At 53.3% G+C, this 19,147-nt stretch overlaps 1 protein-coding gene across 1 annotated transcript in view; it reads right to left on the bottom strand.

Annotated features, from left to right (window-relative positions):
* Positions 1-6,378: 6,378 nt before the first annotated feature.
* The window catches only part of LOXHD1 (lipoxygenase homology PLAT domains 1), a 135,735-nt gene continuing 122,966 nt past the window's right edge, over positions 6,379-19,147 (bottom strand). The window contains exons 33-35 of the mRNA XM_081802530.1: positions 14,775-14,907; positions 13,257-13,415; positions 6,379-7,315 (exon numbers count right to left, since the gene is read on the bottom strand). Coding sequence (XP_081658656.1) covers positions 6,835-7,315; positions 13,257-13,415; positions 14,775-14,907 — 773 coding nt within the window. The 3' untranslated portion in view covers positions 6,379-6,834. The remainder of the gene's footprint in view (positions 7,316-13,256; positions 13,416-14,774; positions 14,908-19,147) is intronic.

Below are 19,147 nucleotides of genomic sequence, written 5' to 3'. Positions count from 1 at the left end.
GGATTTCTTATTTCTTTGTAAGAGCCCAGGATACCCTGCGTCGTCTCAAGTCCCTTCCCAGTGTGTGGATCAGTGAACTGAAAGGTGGACTTTCTTTCATCGCCTGAAAACAGAACTTATATTAATAAGCCTTTTCTTTTAAGTAATAGACTTCACTTCTTAGAGCAGTTTTGGGTTTACAGAACAAGGAGCAGAAAGTACAGAGCGTTCCCAGTGCTCTCTCTCCGTTACTAACACCTCTCCTCAGTGGGGGTACATTTGTTACAACTGATGAGCCAATATTGAGACATTATTATTAACTAAAATCCCTAGTTTGCAGGAGGTTAATGAAGGTTCAAATCCCTCGTCGTTGTGCAAGCGAGATGATCCAAAATGCTGTCTGTAGCCTTCCACATAGTTCCATTGGTGTCTCTTGATCCAAGAACCAGGGCTTTGTCTCGAGTGCCGAACCCAGCACTCACCAGAACCCGGCGTGGGGACAGGGCAGAGACGGTTCCCTTCCCTGGTCTTGCATACTATAAAAATGGGAATGGCGGACTAGGCTCCCTCCAGCTTTTGAATTCCGCAGCTTTCTATTTTCAGGCCCTGCATCCCTCCATTATTCCTATTTAGTCTCCGTGTATCCCCGGGGTGGAGGTGACCCTGGGAGGCCAGGCCCAGGCTTGCTTTGAGCTGGGGGGAGGGGCCTGGGACAGTAGTTCTCCTTCCGTGGATATCGTGCCCCCCCAACAATGGCTGATGCCCACCCTTCCTAATCCCCTCCACCTCGCTTCCCCCAACCTTGCTGAGGCAAAGCCCGGGAGGAAAGAGATTCCTCAGAGAACAGTGAGGCCGAGACTCCCAGTCACAGAGAAGGTCCCTCCCCCCCCCCCAGGATGGGACGTTAAGTTAAGGAAGAAGAGTCTCTCAATTAGTCAGTGTTCTCCAGAGAAACAGAGCAGTAGTATATTCCAGCGGGGATTTACTGAGAAGAACTGGCTTGCGTGACTGTGGAGGCTGAATCGAAGCACCTGCTGTCTGTCTGTGGGCTGGCGGCGCGGGAAGGCCTGAGCACCAGCAGAGCCCCTGGTGAGAATCCCAGTCCCAGGGCAGGAGAAGGGACAGCTAGGCAGGAAAGGGACAGAGTCTCCCTTTCTCTGCTCTTTGTTCCATTCAGGGCCGTCTACCTTCTGAGTCAAATACTAATCTCATCTGGAAACCTTTCCAAGCACATCCCCAGTGACACTGCATCTGGGGACCCCATGGTCAGCCCAAGGAACCATCCCGTTATCTTCCCCTCACCCCCAGGCTCTTGGCCGGCTCCCAGCCAGTGCTCTGCTCCCTCCACCCTGGCCTCCCTCCCACTTCTCCCCAGCACACGTGCTCCCTGGGGGAACCCCCACTGCTCCTGGGAAGTAGGAAACAAGAAAGTTCTCTTCCCTGGGCATTCATTTCCCCCCTACTCCTCTTGCCCTCAGCGACATGCCCCAGGAGCAGCCTTAAGAAGCCCAGGAACTAACACTGCGTCCGCACACTTCTGCACTTGCTGAGCGGACTTCCATCTCAGAACCACCCCGTGGTCCTCACCACCAGCCCGAGCAGCTGTTCTTTCCTCTGTTTCAGGGATCCAGCTTCCATCCAGAGTTTCTTTTGAGGAAAGCCCTGCCCTTGGGTTTCCTGAGCCACCTGTTAGCTGTGTGACTTTGGGCAAATTACTTAAACTCTCTGGGCTTCAGTTTCTTCATCTATAAAATGGGATCATGATAGCATCTGCCTCATAAGTCTTTATGAGGATTTAATGAGCTAATATATGGAAAGTGCTTACCACGTGTCTGGTACCTAGTATGCACTAGATAAATATTAGCTGTGATGGTGGTGGTGATGATGATGATGTTTAAAGAAAATCCTTGCCTTCCATAGTCTTTCTCCTTGGTCCTCTTGTTCTCCCCTCCCTCTCCATTTCCTAGAGAGCTTTCCAGGCCCCATCAATGTCTACTGTTCCCCTCTGGCCACCCTGGCCATGGTCAACCACCACGAATGGCCAATTCAGTAGGAGGGTTGGTAGCTAAGACCTCAAAACCAAGACTTCTGGAATCTCACGGCTCTGTAACCGGCTTTCTTCATTCAGTTGGAGATTCTAGAAGAAAAGCCACACTGAGGTCTTTAGGCCAGAAGCACAGAACTCCTCTTCCCTCCAGCTCATAGGCAATACCACCTCCCTCACCATCCGGGTGTCCCTATTCAAACTTCCCCTGTTAAATTTTGGGCAAAAAGGCTCTTTCCTCCCTTCCTTTCCAGGCTCTTGACTCCCTTTGTCCAAAGCTGAGGCTCCCCCACCTGTTCCCCGAAGCCCCTACCTTGCCCTCGAGGGCATTTGGGTGCCTGCCAGTGGTTGATGCCCGGTGCCATGCTCTGCCAAGGGGTTGGGACAGATGGGGGTACCCGTTCAGGATGCACACACAGCACAAGGGCTCCTCAGGACGCAGGGCACCCACAGTACTTCTGACCTCATCTAGGTGGACCCCACAGAATCAGAATTCAGAAGGTGTGTAACTGAACTGGGCCGAGTTTACTTTTATCAAAATCTTGGAAGAAAAATGCTGTTCAGCCAAAGAGCTGAGGAAATAAAATTGGAAGGTTTTTGTTTAACCTACTTAAGAGCAGAAGTGTTTTTTAGACTTTGGTGCAACAGTTTGTATGTAAATAGCTTGTGCTAACTGCAAATGAGTCTTATCTTTTCTTTGATGTGGACCCCCCAGGGATATTTTTTTGGAAATACTTTGTTAGCAGTTACTCCAAAGCAATACAATTAAGGTTCTCTCCAAATATTCTTTAAAGTAGACTTTCTCTGAAGAAAAAAAGTAGACTTGTCTCTAAATCAGGAGAGGAAAGATGGAGCGGACAGGAAACCTTGTCACTCAAGAAGCCATCCTATAAGGAAGAGGGTCCGAGCACAGCGAGCTGTCCGTGCCAGGGGGATCTGGGGAGCGAATGAGCAGCTCTGGCCGGGACCCAGGAATGGAAGGGAGGTTCTGGGGGAGGAAGAGACCGGTCCTTCCTTTGTTTCCTTCACCCTGGGCCCCAGTGAAGGGCTCTGTCTTGGCTGGAGGAGGGATGGCGTCCAGCACCACCTGCCCGTGGCCAAAGGCCCAGCAATGCCCCCGGGGCTCTGTTGGCAGCAGGGTCTCGGGTGAGCCGGGCTCAGGAGGGACTGTCCCAAGAGGAAGGGCCTGTTCACCGTCGCCCTGGCCAGTGGCTGGGATGGAATTTCGAACTGCTGGGGTAGAGAGCTTTGCGGCTGCTACAGGGGGAGTAACTTCCTGCTTGGGGCCAGGACTAGGGGGAGGCGAGGGAGGTGCCCAGTGGGGGCAGCATTTAAGGGGCCTCACTCTTAGCTGTGGCCCTGCCTTTGCAGGAACCTGAGTTGAGCTCCCCCTTAAATTTTGCACCCCGGGCTTCTTGCTGGCCTCACCCTCATCCCAGCCTTGCTTTCTGTCCTCCAAGAGGAGGGTTCCTGTGATTGCCTACAAGGCAGAGCGTCCTGTGAGTGTCCCTCACTCCTTCCTCAGGGGGAGGGCAGCAGCCGAGTGAGGGCAGAGTGCCCACCTCGGAGGCCATGTCCCCCACTTTTGCCTGCAGCCTCAGCACAGACTGGTGGAGGAAGGAGGCCTGCAGGGCCCCCAGTGATAGGACTTGCCAAGGGTCCCAACACTCCCTCGGGCCAAGGGACCTGACAGGTATTGAATCCTGCAAGCCCGGGGACTCCCCTGCCTAGCCCCCTCCCCACCGCCATGCTTCTCTCCGCCCCCCCCACCTCGTCTACAGAGTGTGAAGGACATCAGACAGCCTAGTTCAAGCCCAGCTTCACCCCTAGGAGCCCCTGGGTGAGTCAGAGGCTCGCTGGGGTACTAAGTTCCCTGGTCCCACAAAGCAGGGAGGGTGGACTAGCATGGGGCCTGGGAACAGGGTGGAGGGGTGGGTGGGTACCAGGAGACCTCAGGCAGACAGGACTGCGTCAGCAGGGAGCACGGTGCTCGGGGCATTGCTGGAGGGTAACCTGCTGCATGCGGGGGCCCGTGACAGGGATGGCCCAGGCCCCAAGAACTTGGGGAACCAGGCTGGGGGGAAGTGCACCTGAATGAGCCAAAGGTGTGACCGTTGTTTGTGGAGTTTCATCAGGGCTTGACAAGTCCTTTGTGAGGCCTGCAGAGGGGGCAGGGCAGGTAAGGGACGGAAAGAAAAGGGACTAAGGTCATGGGGTGTCTATCCGGGTAAGAGTCGGCCGACACTGGGCCCCTCAGCAGCATGATGACACAGCTTCGGCTGGATCCATGAGACAACAGAGGCCGCATCCCCCAGCGAGGGCACGCAATGCTTGCCCGACGGCGGGGCGGACAACTGTTTTCAACTTCGAGTTGACCATCTTTCTCCATTCAGACACAGTGGAAAGGCTGAGGAGGAGGTCGTGGCTATGGGGACAGGACCCTCAGAAATGGCTGCTGGTGAGGGGCGCCTGGGTGGCTCAGTCGTTGGGCGTCTGCCTTCGGCTTAGGTCATGATCCCAGGGTCCTGGGATCGAGCCCCGCATCGGGCTCCCTGCTCGGCGGGAAGCCTGCTTCTCCCTCTCCTACTCCCCCTGCTTGTGTTCCCTCTCTCGCTGTGTCTCTCTGTCAAATAAAATAAATAAATAAATAAAAAAGAAAGAAATGGCTGCTGGTGGCGTGGGAGTGCCCCCTTCCTTCTGGCTGCCCTCTTACCCAATGCTAGGGATGAGGGATGGGCCGGCTGGCTGCTGATGGCAGAGATGAGTGGCCTGAATGCCCAGAGCTTGCCAGAGCAAACGATGCCCGAGGACCTCTGCTATAAGTGTCTTAGGTCCTAAAAAGAAGACAGATTGGAGGGCTGAAGGGATGGGGAAAGAACCCCCACGGGCATCCTTCCTTTCTTTCCTTCCCCAAGGGATGGGAACCTGGGGTCAGCAAGAGGGGGAGGAGTGACAGTGCGAGGTGGGGAGGAAGAGGAGGGACTGCCCCCCCACGCACCCACAGCGGTGCACACACGCGTGCACGCACACATGTACACACACGCGTGCGCTCCTTCTTCGCGTCTGGTCCCCTTGTGAGAGCACCGAGTTGGGGGATGGGCTAAGGCGAATTCTAAGTGTGCCTTTGGCCTTTGTAGAGGAGCCGGACATTTCAACTGCAGAACTGTAATGGGCTTTGTGACTTAAAGTGGTGGTTGCGCTTTTCATGACCTAAGAGGGTTCAGAAGAGCTTCGAGGCTTGGTTAAGTGTTTGTCCAGGTACAGGGGTGGTGGGAGGATGGGGCAGTGGGGAGGTGGAGGATGGGGATGGGGAGAACCAGTTTCAATAAAGCTGTTTCATGATTACTTCTCCCCGACCCCCACCCCAGCTCCCTTGAGTCCTGCTCCCTTGCTCAACATGATGGACACACTCCCCCTTCAGTGCGGGCACTGAATTCGAACTGCCTGCAGATGAACTCATTTCGTCCTCTCGGTACCTATGTGGTAGCTGTCATCGTTCTCCCTGTTGGACAGGTGAGGAAGCTGCGACCCCAGGAGACGGAGTAATGTGCCCAAGCTCTCCCAAGCTCTCTGGCTGGAGCTGGGGCTCAAGCCCAGGCAGGCTGCCTCGGAGCCAGCGCCTGCAACCTCAGCCTTTCTCCAACCGTCTCCGGGAACTCCTGGAACTTGCTTCAGACCCACGAAGCCTCACTAAGGGTCCCCACCCGTCTGGGCTACGGGACACTGGGTGACAGGGCGGGGCCTTGGAAACCCTGGTGCAGGGTACCCTCCTGGAGGACAACTTCCTTCCCACTCAGTCCTGCTTCTGTAAGAAAGTCAGAAGTCGGGTGCTGAGTTCTGTGGCACTCTTGCTGCACATTGCAAGGTCCCTTTGTGATTGTCCATCAGGGAGGGTGTGTGCGTGCGTGTGTGTGCGTGTGTGGTTCTCCCGCTGCCTCTCCATCAAAGTCATATCCCCCTGAGGGCAGAGACCATACCTTTATATTGTTCCCCTGAGCTCTCAGCAGACATCGCCTGCCCCGTGGGGAGCCATGGGAGCCCCAGGACCCAAGGGTGATGGTGATGGTGCTAACTCATCCCGTGTCCCCTCCTCCTGGCCCAGCCTGAGTGCGCCAGGGACCAGGCTTTTCCAGGTCCTGCCCCCCATCAACTTCTGTTCAGTTCTCTGGGTCTCACCTGTGTCATCACAGGCTAGGATAACCAGTGGGCACCTGGCAAGCATTCTCTGTAAATGATGGAAAAAATCATGTACCTTTTCACAGGCTCACAAATCCCCCCAAGGCTAAAACACTTCCCCCTGATGTTTTTCTCCATTTGTCACTGGATTTATTGAAACTGGGGAAAAGGATGCATTTCTTAGTGAGCAGATGCCAAGATGAGTTCTTTGTGGGGTGTGGTTGGTAATAATTTAATTAGCCCAGCTTTTTTGGGAAAAACGTGTTATTAGTTTTTCGCTTAAAATACACCATCTCCATGGCCTCTTCTTCCCCACTTCTATCCCCTGGGTGAAGCCCCAATTTCCCGTCCACACTTGGCAGCAAGTCTCAGCCTAGCCATTGCTGTTATTGGGAAAGAAAATGCAGAAGGTGCAGCCATGGACGATGACACATGTTGACCGATTCCTATAGGTCCGGGAGACGGGGAAGGGGCAGGACCCCCCCAGTGGTCACCCGCAGTGGCCTCTGGAGAACCATGAAGTGAGGAAGAACCATGTCCCAGCGCCAGGAGGCTTTGGGAAAGGACTGCTGAAACCCCAAGGTGGAGGTCAGGAGCATCTCGGTGGAGGGCTGGGAGGGAGAGCCTCCAGCCCCTCAGACGGAAGGGAAGAGGTCTCGCCAGGTGAGCCCGTCCCCCCGCTTCTTGTCCAGCCACCTGCCGCAGTTGAAGATGGTGGCCACACCGGTGCTGGTGTTGGTGACTTCCACCTTGTCCACCAGCCAGCCCGAGTAGTGGCCACTGCCATCGTGTTCCACCCGCACCTTGCGCAGCTCGCCCAGCTCCAGCGTCTCCAAGAAGAAGCGGTCGGTGCTGCCCCGCTCGAAGAGATTGCGCATTTTCTGCTTCAGCTCCCGCTTGCCTGTGTCCCCGTTGGCCCCAAAGATGGTCACGAAGACATTGGCGTCCGTGCCTGCCCCCGGCTCATAGCCCGTCGTCACAATGACCTCGTACTTGACTGGCACCAGGCTCTGGACCTTGCTGGCGAAGCTCTCCGTCATCTTGGTGACCTCGAATACCTTGAAGTACTTCCTCTTCCTCTTGAGGGGGATGAGGCAGTCACAGTTGAAGAAGTACCTAGGGGGGAGGGAGGAGGCTCAGGGGGCACCAGCCAAGTCTCTCACCCTCCCCCTGGGCCCCGGGTCCATACATGATTCCTTCCCCAAGAGTCAGGATATTGGGGCTGGAAATGTCTGCATTAAAATATGAGGATGGAGTCTTGTTTGTCTTAAAATTCACAGTGAGTGGCTTCTCTATCCTTCCAGGTGCTCCTTGATTCTCCTTTTACTCCTCTCCCCAAGTCCATGTGCAATGCACCAGCAAATCCCATTGACCCCATCTTTAAAATAGGTCCAGAATCAGCCACTTGAAAAAGTATGCAGTATCTCACTATCTGCTCTGCAGCCCCTCTGGTCTAAGTCACCAGCACCTCCTTCTCCCTGAGATAGCTCAGACTCCTAGCTGGTCTCCCTGCTTCCTGCTACCCGTGGTCCGTTCTTCACACAGCAGCCAAGTGACTCTGTAGACATATAAGCCTGAGAATGTTCTGCTCAGAACCCTCCAGGGGCTTCTTAGGTTAAGTGAAAACCACCACCTTACAAAGGTCTGCAAGACCCTATGTGATTAGACCCTCTGCCCTGTGTTTGCTTTTCTGACCCAGCACCTGGCCTTCTCTAAGCTCACTCCACACTAACCATGCTGGTCCCCTTGCTCTTTCAAAGGGACTGATGAATATTTCTACCCGGTATTGTCACCTTCAGAGACAGCTGCAGGATCCAGAGTGACAATCCCAGGCAAAGCCAAGTGGAGATGTCACTGGGGAACATGTGCTCTCAAATCCCTTGCACTGGGCTGAGTTGAACTATGAGTATGTGTGTGTGTGTGCATGTGTGTGTGTGCATGTGCTCATGGTCTGTAGAGCGAAAGGGGTTAGAGAAAGTACTTACTGAGGAAGCTACCATAAGCAGAAGCAAATCTAGGGACAAGAGAAATGGTCTTGGACTAAAAAGTCCCCTCTCTACCCCCCCCCACCACAACCCCAGTTTTAGCCTCTGGGCAATGGTAGTCAGCCCAATAATTAATTACAAAGGAGGAAGTCAGAGGGCACGGTGGGAAAATGCTGCACGGGGAGCAAGGGTACCTGGGGTCTGCCCCAGCCCTGCCACCTCCCACCCATGTGACCTTGGACAAGCCACATCCCCTACCCGGACCTTGGTTTTCCCATCGGCAATGCTAGAGGTTTGAATTGAACAACTGCTATGGTTTCTTCCCACTCCCAACTGCTAATATTTTCACAGCTTCGGAAATAAGCTCTCCTGGCACTGACTGATGACGTCAGGAATGCAGCCCTGACGGGGCGTGCCCAGTGGTGCAAAATCAGACCCCTTTTAGATGAAAATCCGTAACTGCAAAAAGAGCTTGCTTTTCTGCATGCTTCCTAAATGCCAGGGCTTTGCGTTCTTGCATCTCATTAGTTCCTACAACAACATGGAGCTATAGGCATCATCCTCCCGTTTCACAGAAGGGGAAACTAAGTCTTGGAGAAGAGAAGTCACTGCCCAAGGTGAGCCAGAGCCGGGCCCGCAGCCAGCCTGAGCAGCCACCGGAGGAGCCAGCCACTGAAAGCCACGGGCAGGAAATCCTAATTCTGCTTCAAGATCTCTCTTCCCCCAGTTATCACTTGATAAATGTGGATTGTTGTTACATACCACACTTTCTTAGAGGGGATATAACTTCATTCTTTGTTTAGACATTCTTTAAAAATGTATTTCTTTATGCAAATTCTCAGTGATATACATAATTCTATATAAATGCACAAATCATGTGATCACATTCGTGTTTTTCTAAATGCACTCTTTTTCTTCTCCTTTCTGCGTGGCTCTCTCCTTTTTCCCTCCTTCCTTTCTACTTCAACGTCCCACCTTTACCTCAGATAACCCATGTAACAGTTGCGGGTGTCTCTTGCCAAGTTTCCTTCCATTTCACCCAACCCTGCACAGACCCACATAGACACAGACATATGTGGGACGTCAGTGTTCCCTCTGCAAAATGGCATCATGTAATATGTGTTTTCCCATATCTTGCTTTTCCTGGGAATTGCTCCAAGTCATCTGGTACATATTTAATTCATTATTTTTAATGGCTGAAAAATATTCCCTGGTATAGCTATAAGGAAAAGATTTCTAATAGATCTAATTATAAGATCACCAAAATGTGGGACCCTAGGGCTTTGTGGAGTTAAGACTCTAGATGTGGAAGGACACATTCCAGGCTTTTCCCATTAGAAATGAGGATAGGGTCATCAGAAAGAGTAAAGGCAAAAGCAAAGAATAGCGAATGAAAAGAATTTAAGTATATTTGAAAAACATGTAAATCTGATCACACTTCTGTGAACAGTGTGTTTGTGAGATATTATAAAGTGTCAGAGAGAGTGGAGTCACCAAATAATCCTGGTGGCCATCTCTGATGGGTAAGGTTTAGGGAGGTGTTACTTTCTTTTATAGACTCTTTGAATTATTTGAATTTTTATAATGACTGTGTATTTTTTAGGATTTATTTATTTATTTATTTTAAAGATTTTATTTATTTGAGAGAGAGAGCATGGGGGGGGGCGGGGAGGGGCAGAGGGAGAGGGAGAAGCAGGCTCCACGCTGAGCAGGGAGCCTGACACAGGGCTCAATCCCAGGACCACCTGGGCCGAAGGCAGATGCTTAACCAACTGAGCCACCCAGGTGCCCCAAAGATTTATTTATTTATTTGAGAGAGAGACAGAGAGAGAGAGTAGGGTGGGAGGAGGAACAGAGGGAGAGAGAATCTCAAGCAGGCTTCATGCTGTGCTTGGGGCCTGACACCGGGCTCAATCCCATGACCCTGAGATCATGACCTGAGCCAAAACCAAGAGTGTAACATTCAACCAGCTGGGCCACTCAGGCACCCCAATATAATGATTGTGTGTTATATATGGTATTGAGATAAAAACAATAAAGTTATTTCTCGTTAGGGCGCCTGGGTGGCTCAGTCGGTTAAGCGACTGCCTCCGGCTCAGGTCATGATCCTGGAGTCCCGGGATCGAGGGACTCCCTCTCGGCAGGGAGCCTGCTTCTCCCTCTGACCCTACCCCCTCTTGTGCTCTCTCTCTCTCTCACTCTCTCAAATAAATTAAAAAAAAAGAAATATCTTTAAAAAAAAATGTTATTTCTCGTTAAAAAAAAGAAAGGAAAGCCCGTGTGTGTGTCCTTGCACCCAATCTTGAGGATCTTAGTGGTGAAGGAGAACAGGTTAGGAGGTACTGCCCATTGCAGGGGAGGAAGAAACGGTTGAAAGATGAAAATTGGAGATTAGTGTTTTATAGGAGATTGAGATTAAATTCGTTTGTAATTCATGGAAGTCCAGCTATTACGGTCAACACGGTGGTTGGAAAGGAACTGTGGATGCAGATACACCATCCCTCAGGACCCGCAGGCTTGAGACCGGCACAGGCGGGCGGGCTGGGCTATGAGCTCTGAGAGCTCCCTGAGCTGGGGCCCCTGTCATCCTCACCCGCCCAGCGCAAGACTCCAGTGAACACCCAGCTCTCTTCCCAGAAGGGGAGAGTGAGCACAGGGAGGTGAGGGGTTGCTGCCTGAGGCCACATGGCTCAGTATCCGGAGTCTGACTCCCTGCACCCCCCTTCCCATTGGGAGGATCCCCCACCCCGTGGACATCCCTTCCTCCCCCGCCAGCCCTGGTGACATCATGACAAAAGGCCATACTCTTGAGGGTGTAGGAATGGGGGCTTCTTTCCCCTGGAAGAGAAATCCTACAACTCGGGCCCAGGACTGTGGGGTAGGAAGTTCATGGGCTGAGCTTGTTTTTCCCCTCCCTTCAGAGACTGGAAGGTGCTGGGTGGTGCTGAGATTTGGGGCTCACTTTCTTTGAGCAGACATTGTCGGTTTAAAGCTAACTCAAGGGGCGCCTGGGTGGCTCAATCGTTAAGCATCTGCCTTCGGCTCGGGTCATGATCCCAGGGTCCTGGGATTGAGCCCCGCATCAGGCTCCCTGCTCGGCCGGAAGCCTGCTTCTTTCTCCCTCTCCCACTCCCCCTGCTTGTGTTCCCTCTCTCGCTGTCTCTCTCTCTGTCAAATAAATAAATAAAATCTTAAAAAAAAAAATAAAGCTAACTCAAGTGGAGACGATTTCATTTTATTATTGCATTGTATTATATTGTCTTTGTCTGTCTGGTTTATTACCGGGGTCTGTGGAGGTGTGGTATCAGCGGCCACACTCCATGGGGTTGGGAGGCAGTACTGGGGGCAGAGGGGCTTTGCCCTGGCCCCGGCTTGCTGGGTGAGTCGGGAACTCCTCCGGGCTTTCTGTGTCCCCTTCTCCAGTCCCCATCAGTACTGCTCCAAGCAGCCACACCCAGAACTCTGGCAGGATTTATTGTACCTGCTGGTTTTTCTCTAAAAGAGCAATTGGTAACACTGCAGCCTGAAAGGGACTCAATTATGTCTCACCTCCAAATTCATATGTTGAAGCCCTAACAACCCCCAGTGTGATGGCATTTGGATATTTGGGAGGTGATTAGGTTTAGATGAGGTCATGAGGGTGGGGCCCCTTGATGGGAATAGTGCCCTTATGGCTCAGTCAGTTAAGCATCTGCCTTCGGCTCAGGTCATGATCCCAGGGTCCTGGGATCGAGCCCCGCATCGGGCTCTCTGCTCTGTGGGGAGCCTGCTTCTCCCTCTCCCTCTGCTGCTCTCCCTGCTTATTCTCTCTTTCTCTCTTAAAAAAAGAAAGAAGAGGAAGAGATACCTGAGTTCTCTCTCTCTCTCTTTCTTGCTCTCTCTGCCATAATGACACGGCAAGCCAGGAAGAGAGGCCTCATCAGGACCCAGCCATGCTGGTACCCTGACCTCCCATATCCAGCCTCCCAAACGGTGAGAAAAAGACGTCTGCTATTTGAGCCACTCAGTCTGTGGTCTTTTGATACGGCAGCCTGAGCTGGTTAAGACAGAAGTTTGGAAGTCAGAACCCTTTCCTGGCGAATTCCCCAAGGGGGAAGTTGGTCAGAGGGAGCCAATCTCAGGATGCCTGCCTGCCGAGGGAGGGGGTGGGGGAGAGGGTAGACGGACCGGCTCTGAGCAGCTTGGGCTTCTGGAGGCCAGAGCCTGCACCTAGCTGCTGCTTCTGTCCGCTGCGCTCCCCGCACACCGGGAAGGCATGGCCATGTGCAGAGCCAGCTCCGGGGTTCTGGGGTGGGGGGCAGCAAGCAGGCTGGCCCTGGGAGTTGTGCACCTCGCCTGTCACTCACTCCCCAGGCCTAGCCTCCCCGAGGCAAGCAGTGGTCCCCGCACCCCCTTCCTCCCCTCCTGGTGCCTTCACACTGTCCTTCCTGCCTTCCAGGGCCTCCCGCTTTCTGGCATCCAATGTGGTAACCAAGTGGTTTTAATTAGAAAAACTGATGGCTGTGGACTGTTACCCAGGTAACTAAAACCCTTAATCCTCCAGAAATGCCCGAGGCTCCAGAAGACCCTGGAGGGTGGGGGTGGGGGGGAAGCAAAGCTCCTTATCCAGAGTCCTCAGAGGCAGGTGCGCCAAGGGATGACTCCAGCTGGTCTGGGCCCCACTCTGCCCACCGCGACGGCAGGGCTTTCACGGGGACGGCGGAAGCAGCCGGCTTCAAAGCTGTGTTTCTTTGCCGTTGCACAGAGATGGGAGGGGAAGGGAAGGGAAGCGGCCGCTGTCTGGCGTTGTCTGGCTTACTCAGTGTTTTTCCAAGCAAGCATCCCTGCATTAAAAGGCTGGAGTATCCAAGCTCATCTGCTCTAGTCCCTGCCTCTGAGGGTGGGCCCACGGCTCAGAAAGCTCCAGAACACTACCACTGCCTCTTCCCTTCCTGTCTTGCAAGTTTCCTGAATGAGGTGGCCTCAAAGGGGACAGCTCCCTGGGGCCTGGTGGCTAGCCCATGCTCTAGCCCATCTGTCCCTTCAGAATCAGCAGCACTTCCGGGGGGGAGGGGCAGAGGCACAGTACATACACGTTGCCGTACTCCATCTCGGTGATGGTGATGGTCTTGACGTGCCAGACCAGCTCTCTCTTGGGGATGAACCGGTCCTCCCTGGCGAGGTGGCCCACGCAGAGGGAGGCAATGTCCCCCAAGTAGACGCTGTCAAACTCGAATGTGTCTGTGGTTCCCCTGAAGGACACAAAGGTATGGCCCTCAAGAGCTGCCCGTGTCCACTGAAGGAGGTGAGCATTTATTGAGTGCCTACTGTATTCCAGGCACTGGTCTGAGAAGCAGGGATGGAATTGGCAACCACAGCCTGCATTCTTTGAGAGGTTCAGCCTAGTTTTGGAACAAGACAATCACAGCCATTAAAAAGCCCCGCCTGGTCCCAGCACCAGGGATCGGTAACATCATGCAGCAGATGGAGCTGGGAGGAGGGCAAGGCCCTGGGCCCTGGGTGTTGGGCTGGGGAGGCTGGTGGGATTCAGAGAGCAGAGCCTCGAGAGGAAGGGAAGAGGCCCTGAGGGGGACCTGACTGGGCACAGTCCTGGGATGGGGACTGTGGGGGAGGAGGCACAGGTGCCCCTGGGGGGAGTACTGGTTGGCTGCAGTTGGGGTTCAGCCAGGGAAGTGGCAAGGGGAGAGGCGGGGTGTGGCCGTCTGTGCTGGTCCAGAGTGCCAGTCTAAGGAGCTCAGACTTCATCCTGACGCACAGGGAGTTCGAATGAGAGGTTTAGTGGGTCAGAGGCGGGGAAGACTTCTGTAAGCAGTTCTGGTGGACGCGGGGAGATGAAGTGGGCATCTGGGCAGTTCAGGGGGGGGGGCTCTGGTGGTGCAGGAGGAAGGGAGATTCTCCGGCGTGCCTGCCAACCAGGAACGGTGAGAAGAGGCAGCTTTACCCAAAACCCAAGGCTGATTTCCCTAGAGAGCTTCATAGAGGCTCTCTCTTCCCTTCCTCCTTCCAAGTAGAACTCAGTTCTGTGCTGCTCCCATGATGACTCTCTTGCAATCTCATGGCTGAATGTTTTCCTTTTCAATTAGACCGTGAGCTCCTGGTCTGCACGGACTTGGAGAAGGTTTGCAGTGCTACCTGGTCCTGCTGCAAAGTGGGCTCTCTTTAATTAGTTAGTTATTAATTTTTGCTGTAGCTTTCCATTAACTTTTAAAAACTGAAATATATTTGATATAAGACTGTAAATTTAAGGTGTACAATGTGCTACTTTAATACAGTTATATATTATAGTATGACTGCCATTGTAGCGATAATTAGCACCTCTAGCACGTTACAGAATTAGCCTTTCTTTTTAGTGATTGCCATAATTGAATTCTCATATAGTGGCCTTTCTTTGAGTGGCAATCCCCTCCTTTCCCTTTTATGAGGGAAATTCCTCCATCGAGTTTGCACAGGGTTGACACACAGTAGGTGATCCGTAAGTGCAGCTCAGGCCCATTTGTATATTTATGGTGCCCACCAAGGGGGTTGATTCTGGGGGTCCCTCTTACCCACCCCCCCCACCACCACTCCCTTGTGGGAAACCCTCTTCCTACTTCCTAAAGGCCCGCTGTCGGGAAGAATTTTCCACAAGAAACTCTTTGGATCGGTTCTTCCTGCCTTCAAGGATGAGCCAGACGTTCTCCCTGGTTTCGCCTCCGTTGCCCGTCTCTATGACGATCTCATAGGCTGCGGTGGAGAAGGTGGGAGAGGGTCAGCTGGCGTGAAGCAGCCCCCACCCGTGGCTTCCAGGTCCCCCACCTGATCTTAGACCACAGCCTGGGGGCAGTTTGAAGTCTCCACAATGAGGCACTACAAGGAGGACCTGCCCCCTCTGGGGCTACTGCAAGCACCTCTTTTAGTTATAGAGCAACCGCTTTGCCTAGGGACCGTGGCCGTGGCTGGGAGTGAAGCGGGAGGAAGCAGCAGGTGGGGATGAGTTTTGGGAGAGGTGCTGGGGCCTGGCTCTCAAGGATGGACAGCCCCCAAGATGCAAAACGGAGATCACGAGCAGAAAGAGGGAGGAGAGAGGAAATGGACAGGGAAGCCCGGGCAGGCCTGACTCCGGGAGATCCTTGAAGTCTGTGCACAAGCAATCAGGTCTTGCCCGGTCTCAGTTCTCACTCTGGTGTCGCGCTAAAGCACCACTGCCCTCTTCTCCCGCACTGCCCTCAAGCACGTCTGCATTCACTCGGCAACATTTGTTATGTGGGTGCCGAGTGTCAGGAGGCAGCTAGGTTCTGTGGGACACTGGAACTCCCTCTGTAGCCCCAGACACACACTGACTACCACAGCCCCCAGAAGGAATGTGCTAATCTTGCAACAAAGGGCAGAAGGAGCTCAGGGCGAGAGGAAAAGTCAGCAGCTTATTACCTCTCCAACCCCATCTTCTCGTATTTTCTCCCTTGCTCCCTCCATGCACTCTGCCTCCCTGCTGTCCCTGGAGCTCTGGGGCGTGCCCTCATTCCCAGTGCTGCAGTGCTGCCCCCCTTGCTCTCTTCACGCACACCGGCTTGGCTCAGCCTTCACCTCATCCTTGCTCATGGAGGTCCGCCTCAACCCCCGCTAATTGAGATAGCAACCCCACTGCCCCCAGCACTCCTGGCCTGCCTTCAGGTGCTCCATATTTTTCTCTTCTCTTTATCACTTGTTACCTTGTAACATGTGATGTAGTTTGCTTATTATTTTACTGTTTGTTGTACTCCCCCTCCCATCTGAATGTAAGCTCCATAGGGGCTGGAGGGTGTCCTTCGTTTTGCTCACTGATAGATCTCAAGTGCCCAGAACAGTGCCTAGCACACAGGCACTCAATACATATTTGATGAGCAAATGAATGAAAGATCGGGCCACAGGAAGCCTCAGGAAGGAGGCAGCATTTGAGCCTGCGCTCGAAGAAGAGCGATGATGACCATCGGCAGAAAATGCAGGGAGGTTCTAGGCAGAGGGAGGGGCACAAGCAAAGACTGAGGGGGTGAGGAGGGCTGGGAGTTCACATGACCCAGTTCACGCGAGCCAGCTCCTGCGCCCCAGGGACCTGGCCAGAGATGGAGCTGTCCAGAGTGTCCCCCGTGCATGTGGCTCTTGCAGCAGTAAAGGAATCATTGAGGGTTTGGGATTCTGGATGCAAAGGACAGCTCTGCTTCTGCACCTTTCTCCCAGAGATGTGATACAGACAACAGAGAGAAAGCGAGGCTGTGCCTGCAGCTCAGTGTAATGCTAGCCCTTCTGCCCTTGTGACTTCTCTCAAGGAGAGTGTCTACTGCTGAGATGGGTGGAATGAATCTGGACAAAGGGGCACGTAGCCAGTGATAGGGGTGGAGAGCCACAGAGAGCACACAACTCCTGAAGAAGGTGAGGCTCTGGGGGTCTGTACAAATCCCAGCCCAGGACACTGAGGACCTGTGATGGCTGAGCCACTGTCAGGTCCCACTGCCATTCTGCTTTCCCCACAGAGGGTGGGGTGAGTTCTGCAAACCCAACACCTGGGAGTTCCAAGGGGATCCTGGGCTTTGTTGAGGAAATGGTTTGTTGGCACCTAGGGGAGGAGGCAAGGGAGATAGGAACCTACAGGCTCATTAGTTGAACTCAAGTCAGAGATTCAAGAACCAATGTAGATGGAGTGCAAATGGACCATAATCCTTCCCTGTTGGTCCCGAGGGTAAGATAGCAAAGTAAGGTGTGTCAGCAAGGACATTTAGAGAAAGTTTCAATGAACATAGTTCACCCTTTTTTCCTGGTATTTCATCCATGGCTTGATAAAAATGTGGAGGGCATGACTCTCAACTTTGTGTATATGTTGCTGGGGGGAAATGGACGGAGGAGCATCAGGGATCTGAAGGAATGGGGCAGGTGGGAATGGTGAGCCCAGGCTAGTGGCCAGCATACCCACAGGGCAAGCCTGGCTGGGGAAAGGAGCTCAGCAGCCACAGAATGAGTCACCAGCACAAAGGGGCCACCAGCAAAGCCACCATGGGCTCTGGGGGCACGAGTGGGTTTCAAGTGGCAAGACAGGAGAGGGGAGAGCAACCACCCTTGAAATCTTGCTCTTGGGCATGGCATCTGCAGGGGAAGATGAGCAAGAAATTCAGGATATCCCATCATGTGAGCAGTTGCTGAATAAACAGGTGTTTGTCCTGAGGCAGGAACTGCAGGGGCACATGATGCTGGGGAGTGCCAGGAGGAGGACACCGGGCTCCTGGAACTTGTTGTTCCAGATCACCTTTCCCACCTCACATTGTCAGGGAGGACTCCTGCTTTGTGGTTCAGATGGCCAGTCAGAATCTTCCCTTGGGGAGACACTGTCTTCCCTTCCGCTGAGAATGTTAAGTAGAAAGCTATGGGGTTGGGCCTACCAGCGACCATCTACCCACAATGTAGAGAAAGAAGCAGAGCTGAGAGAAATGGGAGACAGAGATGTACTGAAATGACTGGAGCCTCTGGAGACAACCAAGTCAAAGCCAGCTCCACGTGAGACTTCCAAGTTCTGGGAACCAACACATTCCCTCTTTGCTGGAGCCAGCTTAGATTTGGGGTTCAGACAAAAACGACCAAGATCCTGACCGCTCCTGAAATTTTCTGTTTGACTCCACTGGGACTTCCAAAGAATGGGAGCTTTGAGAACTTGAGTATGAAGATGGATTTTCTAACAGAGCTGCCTGGTGAAGCAGTAAGTCCTCCCATCCCTGGGGAGTTGGTCATCAAACGGGACTATATCTGGCCTAGAAATGTTGTAGATAAGGCTGACTGAGCAGCCCTAAAACGCGTCAAGGGAGAACAGGAAGGAGAAGGGCTGTAAAGAGGGGGGCACTGGTCCTGCTGGAGGATGTCCCAGTGAGAGAGAGCCTCCCAGGGGTGTGTGCTTGCGTGTGTGTGCATATGTGTATGTGTGTGCATGCATGTGCACACATGAGCATGTGATCCTACTGCTCAGCCCTTACTCTGGATTAATTGCAACGGAATCTGGGAGTAGGACCCAGATGTCATTGTTATTTAAATGTTGCTGAAGGCTTTCAGCTTTGCTGCACACTGGAATCATCTGCAGAGGCAGGTGCTTGCAGAGGGCTGGGAGCAGCTTCTGGAACTGCTAGCAAGAGTTAGAGGTGAAGGCAGAGAACAGGGGTTAAGCCAGGTGGGGCAACTGACCCATCTGGAGACCAGCCAAGCCCAATAAAGACGAGAGAGCCTGCAGCAGGGCAGTGAGTCCTGGTCTAGGAATCAGGTCACCTGGGTCCTACCAGCTGTGAATGGGCCTTAGATGTGTCATTTCACCTTTCTGGGTTTTTGTTTTCCTTACCCATGGTATAGAGGTGTGAATTTGCACCCTATCTAGCTCATGGGGTGGGAGTAGAGCTGTGAAGACCTAACGAGAACAGAGGTGTAGAGTGCTTTCCACAGATGAAGCTCTGTTCGAGTACTGAGAGGGTGTTTGTTCTCACAAGCTGAGTACCCAGAAGCGCCCCGGGGTCACAGACACTGAGAGTAAATGCCACCAGGGCAGGGTCTTGGTTTCATCCACTGGTGTGTCCCAGACCTCAGAAGAGGCTGTGGCACTTGGCAGGTGCTCAGTAAATCTTTACCAAATGGTTAAATAAAGGTAGCTAAGGATTGGGATGTTTGGCTCCAGCTACGTCCAAGGCTCTCCCCAGGGTGACCCTCCATCTGAGGACACAGGTATGGTCACCTGTCTCCCCATGGACACCTAGAGGGCACCGCTCTGCCCTCCGAGGCCTCTAAGGAAAGACAGATCACCCAGGCCGGCTCCTGGGCTCCATGCCCCTGCTGTCCAATCTCCAGTCTGTAACATCCTTCCGGAACTAATGCAAGTGCCGCCTCCCCTCAGCAATCTCCCTGCCAACCCAACCCCCGCAGGTCTTAGCAGCTGTTTGGCAGGAAATCTGTGAAGAAGGCTCAGTGATTATGCTCTGAGCCT

This window comes from Leptonychotes weddellii, chromosome 13 (assembly GCF_054177405.1).
Source record: "Leptonychotes weddellii isolate Sample4059 chromosome 13, ASM5417740v2, whole genome shotgun sequence".
Classification (NCBI taxonomy): domain Eukaryota; kingdom Metazoa; phylum Chordata; class Mammalia; order Carnivora; family Phocidae; genus Leptonychotes; species Leptonychotes weddellii.
Note: the sequence above shows the minus strand (reverse complement) of the source record. Positions and strands in the feature narration are given on the sequence as shown.